We start from the raw sequence: 12,897 nt of genomic DNA, 5'->3' as shown, positions 1-12,897 counted from the left end.
TTGATATAGTATAAACTACAAATCCAAATAAAAAAAAATGTTGGGGACGAGATCATGTTTGAGACATTTTGCGTGATGCATTTTGGAGGGCTAGTGTACAAGTGAAGAAAGAGGCCTTCTCAATGATCCGAATGAGGGATGATCGACACTTCGGCCTGCGGATGTCTTGATTTACAGTTGGTCTGTGAGAAAACATGCATGTGTTGATGTAATTGGAGTCTCTCCGTTGGTAGGGTTGGGAAATGGTGACTTTGAGGTGAGAGTAGGTGCTAAGAGGGCAGCAACAGGGTAGATGGAGAAACATCGGGAAGCTTGTAGGGCTTACCGACATTGTTTGATTCCGTTCAGTTTTGACACTTTTTTGTTCTTTGAACAACAGTCTATTGAGCTACTCAAGAGACTTCAGAAAGTTATGGACAGTAACGTTATGACAGCTGGTTCTATCGAGTTTGTTTTTAGAAAGTATAGGATTTGCAATTCAGAAATTACTTGCGGCTCAGCTTGTTGCACGCTTGTCATAATTATTTGTAAAATTCTTTATCATTCATTATCAATAAAATTTCCACTCAAAAAAAAATCTTTTATTCAAAGAGTATAATACTACAAAAAAATAAGAAAAAAAATTAATGATAGAGTATAAACTAGAAATCCAAAAAAAAAATGTTAGAGACGTGATCATGTTTGAGACATTATGCGTGATGCATTTTGGAATACAACTGAAGAAAGAGGCTTTCTTACTGATCCGAATGAGGGATGATGTACACTTCGGCCTGCGGATGTCTTGATTTACAGTTGGTCCGAGAGAAAACATGCATGTGTTGATGTAATTGGAGTCTCTCTGTTGGTAGGGTTAGGGAATGGTGACTTTGAGGTGAGAGTACGTGCTAAGAGGGCAGAAACAGGGAAGATGGAGAAACATGGAGAAGCTTGTAAGGCTAAGCGGCATTGTTTTATTCCGTTCAGTTTCGACACTTTTGGGTTCTTTGAACAACAGTCTATTGAGCTACTCAAGAGACTTTTGAAAGTTATGGACAGTAACGTTATGACAGCTGGTTCTAACAAGTTTGTTTTTAGAAGGATTAGATTTGCTATTCAGAAAGGACTTGTGGTGCAGCATGTTGCACGCTTGTCATAATTATTTGTAAAATTCGTTATCAATCATTATCAATAAAATTTCCACCTAATAAAAAAATCTTTTATTCAAAGAGAATAATACTACAAAAAAAAAATTATTGATAGAGTATAAACTACAAATCCAAAAAAAAAGGTTTTGGAGACATGATCATGTTTGAGACATTTTGCGTGATACATTTTGGAGGGATTTGGTAATAGTGAAGAAAGAGGCTTTCGTACTGATCCGAATGAGGGATGATCGACACTTCGGCTTGCAGATGTCTTGATTTACAGTTGGTCCTAGAGAAAACAAGCATGTGTAGATGTAATTAGAGTCTCTCCGTTGGTAGGGTTGGGGAATGGTGACTTTAAGGTGAGAGTAGTTGCTAAAAAGGCAGCAACAGGTAAGATGGAGAAACATGGGGAAGCTTGTAGGGCTAACCTGCATTGTTTTATACCATTCATTTTCGACCCTTTTGGGTTCTTTGAACAACAGTCTATTGAGCTACTCCTTCTAACCTCTAAACACCTTCTAACCTCTAAATATAACAATTGAATTATTACCACCTCAAACATGTTCATAACAATATTCGTGAAGTTTCATTTTGCTCTTACCACAAAAAAAATGTGTAATATGATCTAGACTATTTAATTCGTACAATTATGCAAAAATTAATAATATACATTTTGTTTTGCTTCAACCCATCATTTTTGGGTTGTATTTGCGTGTGTATGTTAATTAACTTGGCTTAGGTGCAGGATGTAAGTTGTGGTCAATGCCAGCTCAACCCTTAGGCAAGTTAGGCGGCCGTCTAAGGCCTCAAATTTAGAAGGCCTCATATTTCCTAATTTATCCACATATTTGTTTATTATTACCTAATTTTATAAAGAAAAAAACACCAAAAAAGGATATGATAGTCAATTTGTTTACAAATGTGTTTTCTATCCACGCACTAAATTTCGAAGTTAATTAATTTGGAGTGTATACAATCCAATAGTCCACCACACAAATGACATCTCGAAATCTTAATATGAATCCAATGGCTACAAGCGCGTAGTAATTTTAGTTTTTGTAGGAGTGTACTCATTTAATCAAATTGTTTCATTGGAAGAATAAAAACAAATTGGGAAATCCCATTTTTAGTGAAAGAATCTCCACATTCTATACTTTTTCTTCTTCTCTTTCTTAATTAAATTATCTTAATTAAAGAAATTGCCATTACACTTCTCTCATTAAATCTTTCTCTCTCACTTGTTCTATTTCACCAATTTCAAGTTTAACCATTTGTCAATTTCACTCTTTGAGTTCTAAACGGTTAATCATCAATTCATCATCTGATACTCACAATTCTTGTGAAACTTGATTTTTCTTTTAAATTTTATTTCTATATATATATATATAAAAAAAAAATATATATATATATATATATGTTTTTTGGTTTGGTAAGTCTGTTTTTAAATGAGATCAGTAACTCTTTGATGCTGGCGGGGTTTGTTCCCCAGACCTCTGATATCATCACCCAAAGGTTTTACCGAATTTTATTTCAATATGAATCTATTATCTTATTTATTTATAGTTTTGATGTTTATTTGGTTACGTTCTCATCATTTTCATTTGATTTGAGTCTTAATACTATATTTTGGCTCTTAATTTATAATAAAATTATAAATATATAGTTAATTTTTTTGTGATTATAGATGGCCTAAGAAATGAAGGCCTTGCCTATGCCACATCTTGGCTTGAGCCTGCCCTAGTTGTGGTCGCAAAAAGATTCTTATATGGCCATTAAATCAAATCTTAGATCTTGTTAAGTGTCTGACTATTATTTGGTTTTTTTAGTATTTGGTCATACTATTAATAGTAATATTTGTGTTTGGTCCACAAATAAGTCACGTGTGTGACATGTGCATAACATTTTAGCCGGTTATATAAAATTATAGATGGAGCAAGACGGTCAACTTAAAATCAACACAGTCAACCATTAATTTTGGGCCAAACGCAAATAAACAACCAACTACAAATTTTCTAATTAAAAAGTTGCCCAAAAACTAAATACCCAAAAAAAAAGTTATATATAATATATATAGGCTTTATTCAATTTTGGCCCCCACTTTTAATAGAATATTCAGCGTTTGGCTCCTGTAAGTTGCTTAATTCGTTTTTGGCCCCAATTCTGTCAGTTGACTGAGTCAACTTTAACTGTTTCGTATCATATTTTCATAATGGCAATTTTACCCTTCACATGACTTGCACATGGAACTTGTAAATTTCAGTTTCAATTTATTTCGATATTGAATTCCAATACAATTTCATTTCGTTGATTTCAATTTAAATGACCATCTAAATTAAAAAATCGACGGCTTGGATGTTAGTTTTTACATATCACGAGAAGTCAAGAAAGAGTTAGTTTATAATTAGGGTACTAAAATGACTAATTAACAATTACCCTAACAATTAGGGTTTAAGGTTACTTACAAAATTTGGGGGTTTTTTCCAATTATAATGTATTTGTAAAATTGAACATAAATTGGCCCAAATTATACTGTATAAATTGGGGCTTCTGTCAAATTAGACTTCTATTGTGCATATTGTGCATAAATTGGCCCCAATTACATGTACACGAATATGGGCTTTCGTCAAATTAGGGCTATATTGTGTATATTATTGAAGATAAATTGGCCCTAATTACACGTAACAAATTAGGGGTTTTATCCAATTAGGGTTCTATTTTGCAAAGTGAACACTATGAAGTATTGAAGTCTATTGAATTTGTGGGATTTTAGTATATATATTTAAAAAAAATATATTCAATTTAAATATATTTTTATTTTTGGCCCCTCTTAACAAAACTTTTAAGTTTTTAGCCCCTCCTCCATTAAAGGACTATGGGAGCGACATTCAAAACTCCATAAGTTAGTAGCTAATAATCCTTGGATGCTAACCGTAAGATTTTGACACGTGTCATTTTGTTTTGTTTAAAAAAAAAATCACGTGTGGCACATGTGAGGGGTATTTAAGCTATTTTGAAATTATGAGCAGCAAAACATATGGAACAGTTAAAGTTTACTCAGTCAACTAACATAACTGGAGCCAAAAACGAATTAAGCAACTTCCAGGAGCCAAACGCTGAATACCTATTAAAAATGGGGCCAAAATCGAATAAACCCATATATATAATAATGATGAAAAGTTTAACAACTTGACAATCGTCCAATTCCCAAATTCGGTTCCTTGATGGGGACTTCCGTGGGTTAACCATAATTTTTAGTCCCTCCTATTTTTGTTACACTAATTACTATAGTGTCTGAAAATTTAACCTACAAATCAATCTTTCCCACCAGTTGAGTTTTTAAAATGGGAAAATATTAATTTTTTTACCTTGAAAATATTATTTTAAATCCTATAAATCATATTTTTTTAGTCCAACAATGCGTTGTTCAAAACCTAAATACAACTAAACATGAAGTTGGTGGATAAGTAGCATGAATTTATACCAATATCCGAATCCAAATCCAAACCCGACGGATATTAAAAAAATTATCCGAATCGAATATCGGATAAATATCCTATCCGAAAATGAATATTAATTAAAATTTTATTTGCTCTGAATAATTCATTTTACCACTATAAAAACTATTATAAATATATATATATATATATTTGTCATTTATTATTATTATTTTGTTATTATAGTTTTATATTATTAGTTTATGATTTTATATAATATTTTATACAATAATTAATTAATTAATTATATATAATAACTATTAATTTTTGAAATCGGATCGGATATTTTTGGATTCAAATATGGCAGTATTCGAATCCGTATCCGAAACCAGTTCGGACATAAAAAAATTATCCGAATCCGAATCCGATATCTGAAATTTTTAGATAAATATCCGATTTTTCGAATACAAATTCGAATCGGATTCGAATATTTGGATATCCACTTGCACCCCTAAATTCACCCCAAAATATGTATTTGCAATATATGTTAGTTGTAGCAATCCCCCTTGAATGGCAATCCTCGATCCGCCCCTGGGTATGTGATTGTTTCGCTTGAACCCATTTGAATTCGTTGTGTTTTTTATTGCTGTAGGTGAGATTTCTGTTTTTGGTAAAGGTAAATTAGACAAAAAGAATTAATGATATCGTTAGGCTCCACTAGAAAAATGATAAAACCTAAAGTAAAGTACTTAAATAAATGAACGAATGTTGAAGCTTTTTCTGTTGAGGTCTTTCTCGAAGATTTATAAATGACAAATGACCTTGTAAGAAAGACCAATCGATGGATCTACTTAAATCAGCCACTTGGGTATTATTAGTTGATTTAGTTCTCCCTATTTATAGAGATAGATAGGCTTTTAATTATGGGATTATTGATCAACACGTCAAGAATAATAAATGGAGTTACCATCTATATATATAGCTAATAAAGAGCATGATACGCATAGGTTGCCGTCGTATCTATCAGACTTGTTGGTTTGCACTTTGTTTTGATGCTAACCTACTCTATCAGATCTACTTACCGTGACATACTTTTTTCTGATCTACATCATGCCTTCAAGCGAAGTAAGAACTAACTACCACGAAGATTAAGCTCATAACCTAACTATCTAAGCATGAAAATCTAACAAAGTGTGTCTAAATGATGACCATCCATGAACCAATCAATTAATCTTGGGCCCACGCCAATTGTTAAGTCGAATCAAAACTTAATTATGATGATTAATGTGAAATGATGGATCGACTGTGTGAAACAAAAGTAATCAACAAACAGTAGGACGGGCTAAAGTCAACGAGAAGAAAACGCCACCGACAGAAAGACGTTGCTGCTGGTGAAGTGACAACCTGTGTCCTACGCACATAAAACGTGTCACCCCGGAATTTTTCAACTTCAACTGCTACTCTTAGTGGCAAATGATTAGGAAAGTGAGGAGGTAAGAGTACCGAGTCCAATACGTCGATAGTAGTTTGTTAGCGAGATATAGGAGGAATATATATATGGAGTAAAATAAGGAATATATATAGTAGGATTTGTTTGTAAAGATGGCGGGATGTACGTAAGTTATGTTTTTGAAAATAAATAAATAAGAAAGATTGTGGGCCGGGGTTAACTTAAAAATCAAAAGATAATGTGACTGGCTTACAAGGTAAGTAATAAAAAAATTAATTTCCAGCTGTGATATTATTATTATAAATAAATAAATGCAGAGGGATGAGATGACGTAATAATTTTAATTATAAGGGGCTCAAAACAAAAGACCACTTAATTAATTTGTTTCTATATTATATCGTGGGTGAGTCTCGTGAACTATAGGCTTTATTTATTTAGCCTGTCAGTAAGAATTGTTCTTCTGTGTCACACACTCGCACTGTGTGTTGTTGGATTTGTTTTTCAAAAAAAGATGCAAATAAAAACGAAAGCGTGTTGTTTTAAATAAATAAATATAAATGATTAAAGAAAAGAGGCCAAAAGTGCCTCGTCTGGACTGTGGAGCTCTTCACATTTCTGAGATTTCTTTTTCTCGGGCAGGAATATATTTTGTTTGTTTGGGGAAGAGAGGAAGATAAAAAAGGAAGCTCATTTCTTCTTCCTTCGTCCCTCTGTTTCTAGTTTATACTTTATATTATTGAAGAAGAACAGCAGATTTGGAGATGTTGGAGGAGAAGAAGATGTTGGTCTTTTTCCTCCTAGTCAGCAGCTGCATTTGTCTTCCTTGTGTCAATGCCGACACTAATCAAGCTGATGGTATCTCTCTCTCTCTCACCTTTTCTTATACTAGGACTATTTATACATCATCTTCACTCGATCAGATCTTTCAATGAAATTTTTTTTGCCTTTTCTCCTTGATTGGGCCGGGGAACCTTTTTACATACAATCTCTTTCAGTGTACTCATCTTTCTCTTCTCACTTTGAATTGCAGCTTCTGCTCTCAATGTCATGTACAGCAGCCTAAATTCAGCACCTCAGCTCACGGGCTGGACCTCAACTGGCGGTGATCCATGTGCCCAATCTTGGAAAGGGGTAACCTGCTCCGGCTCCGCAGTTACAGAAATGTTAGTTTCTTCATGTCCTTGTACATTCCACCTCTTGGGTGCTGCTTTTATGAAACCTTCTTCTTCTTTTCATCAGAAAATTATCAGGTCTTGGTCTCGCTGGATCCATGGGCTACCAGCTTTCAAGTCTAACGTCATTGACCACTCTGTAAACATCAATCCTGCTCTGCTCTGCTCTTAGCTTTACTTCAGTTAAGTGATGATCAAAATTTATGCAGGGACATAAGCAACAACAATCTCGGAAACCAGATTCCATATCAACTTCCTCCTAATTTGCAGCATTTGTAAGCCACTTCATGCTTCCTTTCGTGTTGAAGATTGACAGGGTGGCAAATCTAGCTACTTTTTATTACTCTCTATTGATTAAATTCTTGTTGCAGGAATCTTGCTGGAAACTCTTTCACTGGCTCAATTCCTTATTCCATTACTCAGATGGCTTCTCTTAAATACCTGTCAGTCCTGCTTCTATTCACATCTCTATGTTTTTCCCCCATCTAATTTAAAGGAACATCACCAGAAAGTGGAGGTTTTCACTTTTCTTTTCTCCTTTCTTAATGGTTCTAGGAACATGGCTCATAATCAACTTCAGGGCCAGATGGGTGACTTCTTCGGCCAGCTTTCTGCACTCACCACACTGTGAGATTAGCCCTCCCCCAAAATTTCTTGCATCTCATACATCATGTAAACTTTTATTCCTTTGAATAATTATATACTAAAATACATGGTTCAGGGACGTCTCTTCAAATGCTTTCACTGGAAACCTCCCTGAAAGTCTTAGTTCTCTTTCAAGTGTGAACAGCATGTAAGCAAATTAAAAGATGTTTTAAGTAATTTAGATAATCTAAGTTGGCTCTTGATCCGTTAAGTTGGTATTTTGTCCATGTTCTCCAGGTACTTGCAAAACAACCAGTTTACAGGTTTAATCGATGTCCTTGTTGGTCTACCCCTTCAAAATTTGTGAGTACCATAGTCAAGTTTAAGCTAAAACTTGTCTGAACTTTTTCTATTCTATGTTGTCTTAAATTTTGCTTTCTTTAACCTTACATTCTCCATGTTTCACAGGAATGTTGCAAATAATCATTTTAGTGGATGGATTCCTGAGCGGTTGAAAAAAATAAATAACCTCCGGTGAGCATTTTGGAACTTATTATTTATTTTAAGTTTGAAAAGATATTATTAATCATTTTGATTTTTTATTTTACAGGACTGATGGTAACTCATGGGCCTCAGGGCCCGCACCACCCCCTCCACCTGGTACACCTTCATCTGGTGGACGACCCAACCGAAATCGCCAATCTGGTAGCAATAGCAGCCCATCTGACAATGGAGGTGGAAAGAAGTCAGGCATTGGAGGTGGAGCCATAGCAGGAATTGTAATATCTATATTACTTGTTGGCGCTCTGCTGGCTTTCTTTCTGTTAAAAAGGAAAACAAGAAAACCCTCCCCAGACATCGAAAAGCTTGAAAATGACCGGCCTTTCACTCCTCTCGCTTCAGATGAAGTCAAAGGTTTCTAACATTCCCTATGTGTTTCGTTCACATTAATGTCAAATTTTGTTTCCGTAATGAAGATATATACTTATTCTATCGTTATAATCTGTCCCACTTCCAGTCTGACATTTATCTCTAATCATGTTTCTAGCGCCTCACAGTTATGAGTACTGATTATAATATTCTATTGTAGAAATGAAGTCTATTCAAACTTCCTCAGCAGCTAATACGAAGACATTTGAAAATTCTGCATCAATGAACCTTAGACCTCCACCCATTGATCGCCACAAATCATTTGATGAAGATGATTTTTCATACAAGCCTGTTGTTGTCAAGAAATCCATTACTACTCCAATCAGTGCTACTGTGTATTCAATAGCAGACCTGCAGATGGCTACAGGAAGCTTTAGTGCAGAAAATCTCATTGGAGAGGGGTCGGTTGGACGCGTTTATCGGGCTCAATTTGATGATGGGAAGGTAGGCTTCCTTCTATGATGCTTTCGTTCCTTTCTATGTCACTGAGTAAAATTGTTATGTGTCATTTCCTTCACAGTTGCATGAATGACCTTTAAAGTTTTAGTGAATCTTCATACATTGTTTTAACAGTTCTTTTCCGATATCATAATGATGGCATTTAGGTTCTTGCGGTGAAGAAAATTCATTCATCTGCTTTGCCAAACCAATCGTCAGATGATTTCATTGAGGTAGTATCAGACATTTCTCGCTTGCATCATCCCAATGTGACTGAGTTGGTGGGATATTGTTCCGAGCATGGACAAAATCTACTAGTTTACGAGTTCCATAAAAACGGTTCCCTTCATGACTTCTTGCACCTCTCAGACGACTATAACAACTCCTTGACGTGGAACACTCGCGTCAAAATTGCTTTGGGTTCTGCACGTGGACTAGAGTAAGTTTGTTCATGTGATACTGGATATATTTGTTCCATAGATGAAGGTTCTCGTTTTCCTCTTTAGCAATATGTGGAATATGCTATCACTATGACCTGAGTCACGAAATTTATTATCAGTAAACATTATAGTACTTCGGATAACATAATACTATAGCACAATTTTTTAAGGGTTTTAAAAACCAGGTTTTCAAAACGCATCCTCTAACAAAAGACCATGGTGAATTGAGATCAAATGGTCGATAGAGATCCAGATAGGGTTAATGAAAAAACTGAAGTTGCTGTTTTTGAAAATTAAATGGTTAAAACAAGCAGAGGTGATGAAGAAAGAACTTGTGCTATAAATAATATTTAAATCAGAAGACTATATTAGAATGCTGGTGATCGGATATTCGGATATGTTTGCCTTTTGGATTTCTCTGTGATTCTATCTTAGGCACTTCTTATTATCTTTAAAGAGAAATAAAAGGGAAATAGATAATCTAGTGCTTGTGATGCATCTAAGGGTTCCAAACCCTTGTTTTAGTTCTATATTGGTTCATATATTATTAGGACTATTTCTAATTATGTTTAGATGTTGTTTTGATGTTTTTAGCATATGTTATTTTCGGAATTATTATCTAGGTCATACGTGACCATCAGCTTGATTCTCTATACTCCTCCTTTGGGGAGTATTTCTTCAGCACTGCAATATTCTTTGCAATGCTTCACTTGCAAGACCACGTTTTTCAGTCATTATGTGTTTCAGAATAATGATTTTTCCCCTTGAAGCAACATTTCCCTTTTGTCTAGTGGAAATGAAAGTTATGGTTTACAAGACTAAAACATTTAATCTGCTCAGGTACTTACATGAGGTTTGTTCACCATCAGTTGTTCATAAAAATTTCAAATCAGCCAATATTTTACTTGACATGGAGCTCAACCCTCACCTTTCGGATTGTGGGTTGGCAAGCTTTGTCCCGAATGCAGATCACCAGGTAATATTTTGGCCAGTTTAAGTTTCTGTTAACAGGGCATGACTGAACACCTAAAGCTATATCCGTATTCATGAGCAATACCTCTACTAATTAAAGACAGTTCTGTATGGTAAATTAATAATCTCTTGAGCATGAAGATTGTCCCGCATGTATAGGAGTTGGAAATCATAACATATTCCATCCATCATGTATATAATCCATGTCTCACTATCATATAAAATATTTTTATTTAATTCTTTCTGAAAGATAATACCTTTGCCTATAGAACAGGTTTCATCAAAATCTCATAAATTATGCCAAAGTCAGAGAACCAACACTTGCACTTCTCATCCAATTTTGCCTGTATGAGATTGTTTATTTCCTATCAGAACAACTAAATGGGACCTATGTAATAATATCTTACATGCGTGTCAAACAAAAGAAAATGTTTAAGGTCACAAGACATGTGATGAACCTACCCTTCATCAAAGAATCTTGTAGAATGGATGGAAATTTTAGGCTGATGTGTGATGGGTTGGTTTAAGGTGTTTAACTTTTCATAAAGTAATTTTCACTATATTTGCTTCCAAATAATTGTTTAAACTATCTAGGCATCAGAACAGAACTCGAGCTCTGGATACAGTGCACCAGAGGTCGCCATGTCCGGCCAATATACTTTGAAGAGTGATGTATACAGCTTTGGAATTGTTATGTTGGAGCTTCTTACAGGCCGGAAACCATTTGAAAGGTAAAAGTCTCTAATACTACCAGTGGATTGATTTTAACCTGTTAAAAGAAGATTTAAAGTCTTGCGTAATAGTATATATTAAGTTTCTGGGACCACTTTCCAATTGGTTTCGAGTTGCGTGTTCCAAATTTTAAGGCAATCTTTAATTGATTAATCGAGACTCTGATACTCTTGTTACTTTCTCACCTTTGTATGAATGTGTTGATAGTTCAAGGGCAAGATCGGAACAGTCTTTGGTTCGGTGGGCATCACCTCAACTCCATGACATCGATTCTCTTGCTAAGATGGTGGATCCAGCACTTAAAGGGCTCTATCCTGCTAAGTCTCTTTCTCGGTTTGCTGATGTGGTGGCTTTATGCGTCCAGGTAACATTTTTGGGAGAAATCTAAGCAGAATTTGACTTGCAATCTGAAGTGGTCATATCCTTTAATGAAAAATGATTCTAATTTATGTTATCTTACACTGATCCACAGCCGGAGCCAGAATTCCGACCACCGATGTCAGAAGTGGTCCAAGCGCTGGTTCGATTAGTGCAGCGAGCAAATATGAGCAAGCGGACAGTTGGAGATGGACAAGGGACGCCCAGGCAAACTGAGGAATCAGATATACAGGAATACACATTTTAAGTTGCATGCAATATTTTCCTGATAAATCTTGATGAGAGTTTGTTGTCGCTTGCTGGTTCCTTTTGACGGATACGAAGGGTGAGTTGTTTTCCTCTGGAGGGTCATATTGCAAGTTGTGTTGTTGACTTTTTGTAAAATCATAACAGCAGAGAGAGGTTCTGGGAATGTTTTGTAATGTAACTTGGAATCGACATTATAAACAAGTTCCTTTTAAATGATAGTAGCAAGTATGTTTATATTTTGGGGCCCCTTGTATTTTAGTCACTTGTTTTATGTTTTTGGAGCTCATTTTGGCGAGCGTAAAAGCTTCTAGAGGTTTGAATAGTGAATAGGATGCTTCCATTCATTTTACCAAATCATGCTCTCTATACTGGTTTTCATTTCTGTTCCTCCAAATAATAAACTTATAATCGACATATTACTGATACATGGGTTCTGTTTCGTTCAGTCTAACCAAATCCATGGAAAAGAGGAGAGTTTTTATTGAATCTCCTCGTCAACTATGTGGAGATCCTACCTCTCGTCATATTATTTGTTCATTTTCATGGAATTTGGGTTCAGCAAACCACAAAAGCAGCCATGGATATTTATTTTTAGGTTTGAATAAGGATAATAGAGACGGTAACAGAATACGCCTCCAACAGTCTCGAGATATATCCGAACGAAAAGGATGTAGAAAGCAAGAGACAGTACAAACAGTTTCCATCGAGGATTGCAACTGTATACTTGTCCAATGATTAATGGTTCATCCATGAGTCCTATATAGCTTTAGTCCTATGTTGATTTTGCAAGTTGCATCTGTTGCACCTAAACTATTCAAATATAAAGCTCAGTATAAAATTTAGGTGATTTAATTGGGCACTCATCAAATTTGATTCGGCAACCCAAAAAAAAAAAATTGCAAATTTGTCATATTACAAGTTTGCCATCAAAATCCAGACTCAACAACCAATTCAATTGGTCTCGCCAATGAAACCTCCGGTCCTTTGAGT

General features: G+C 35.1%; 1 protein-coding gene across 2 annotated transcripts; it reads left to right on the top strand.

The window, feature by feature from the left end:
- Nucleotides 1-6,504: 6,504 nt before the first annotated feature.
- Nucleotides 6,505-12,146, top strand: LOC147473492 (protein STRUBBELIG-RECEPTOR FAMILY 6-like). Of its 2 annotated transcripts, XM_086587378.1 has the most exons (16): nucleotides 6,505-6,866; nucleotides 7,042-7,174; nucleotides 7,251-7,322; nucleotides 7,393-7,458; nucleotides 7,555-7,626; nucleotides 7,739-7,810; nucleotides 7,905-7,976; nucleotides 8,066-8,131; nucleotides 8,237-8,302; nucleotides 8,379-8,683; nucleotides 8,859-9,142; nucleotides 9,304-9,575; nucleotides 10,417-10,552; nucleotides 11,143-11,279; nucleotides 11,488-11,644; nucleotides 11,753-12,146. In XM_086587378.1, exons 1-16 carry the CDS (start codon nucleotides 6,773-6,775, stop codon nucleotides 11,903-11,905), a joined length of 2,157 nt encoding a protein of 718 aa, XP_086443504.1. In that variant the 5' UTR covers nucleotides 6,505-6,772; the 3' UTR covers nucleotides 11,906-12,146. The 2 variants fall into 2 exon arrangements, with proteins under 2 accessions (XP_086443504.1, XP_086443505.1); XM_086587379.1 differs by lacking the exon at nucleotides 7,251-7,322 and having other exon boundaries at nucleotides 6,621-6,866.
- The last annotated feature ends 751 nt before the right edge of the window (nucleotides 12,147-12,897 follow it).

Source organism: Coptis chinensis, unplaced genomic scaffold (assembly GCF_015680905.1).
Source record: "Coptis chinensis isolate HL-2020 unplaced genomic scaffold, ASM1568090v1 utg2490_pilon_pilon, whole genome shotgun sequence".
Lineage (NCBI taxonomy): Eukaryota > Viridiplantae > Streptophyta > Magnoliopsida > Ranunculales > Ranunculaceae > Coptis > Coptis chinensis.
Note: the sequence above shows the minus strand (reverse complement) of the source record. Positions and strands in the feature narration are given on the sequence as shown.

Coding starts and splice junctions, on each gene's coding strand:
- LOC147473492 (XM_086587378.1), top strand. CDS start 6,773: ATGTTGGAGGAGAAGAAGATGTTGGTCTTTTTCCTCCTAGTCAGCAGC. Junction 7,977..8,065: donor CTTTCAAGTGTGAACAGCAT/GTAAGCAAATTA, acceptor CATGTTCTCCAG/GTACTTGCAAAACAACCAGT. Junction 8,132..8,236: donor GGTCTACCCCTTCAAAATTT/GTGAGTACCATA, acceptor CATGTTTCACAG/GAATGTTGCAAATAATCATT.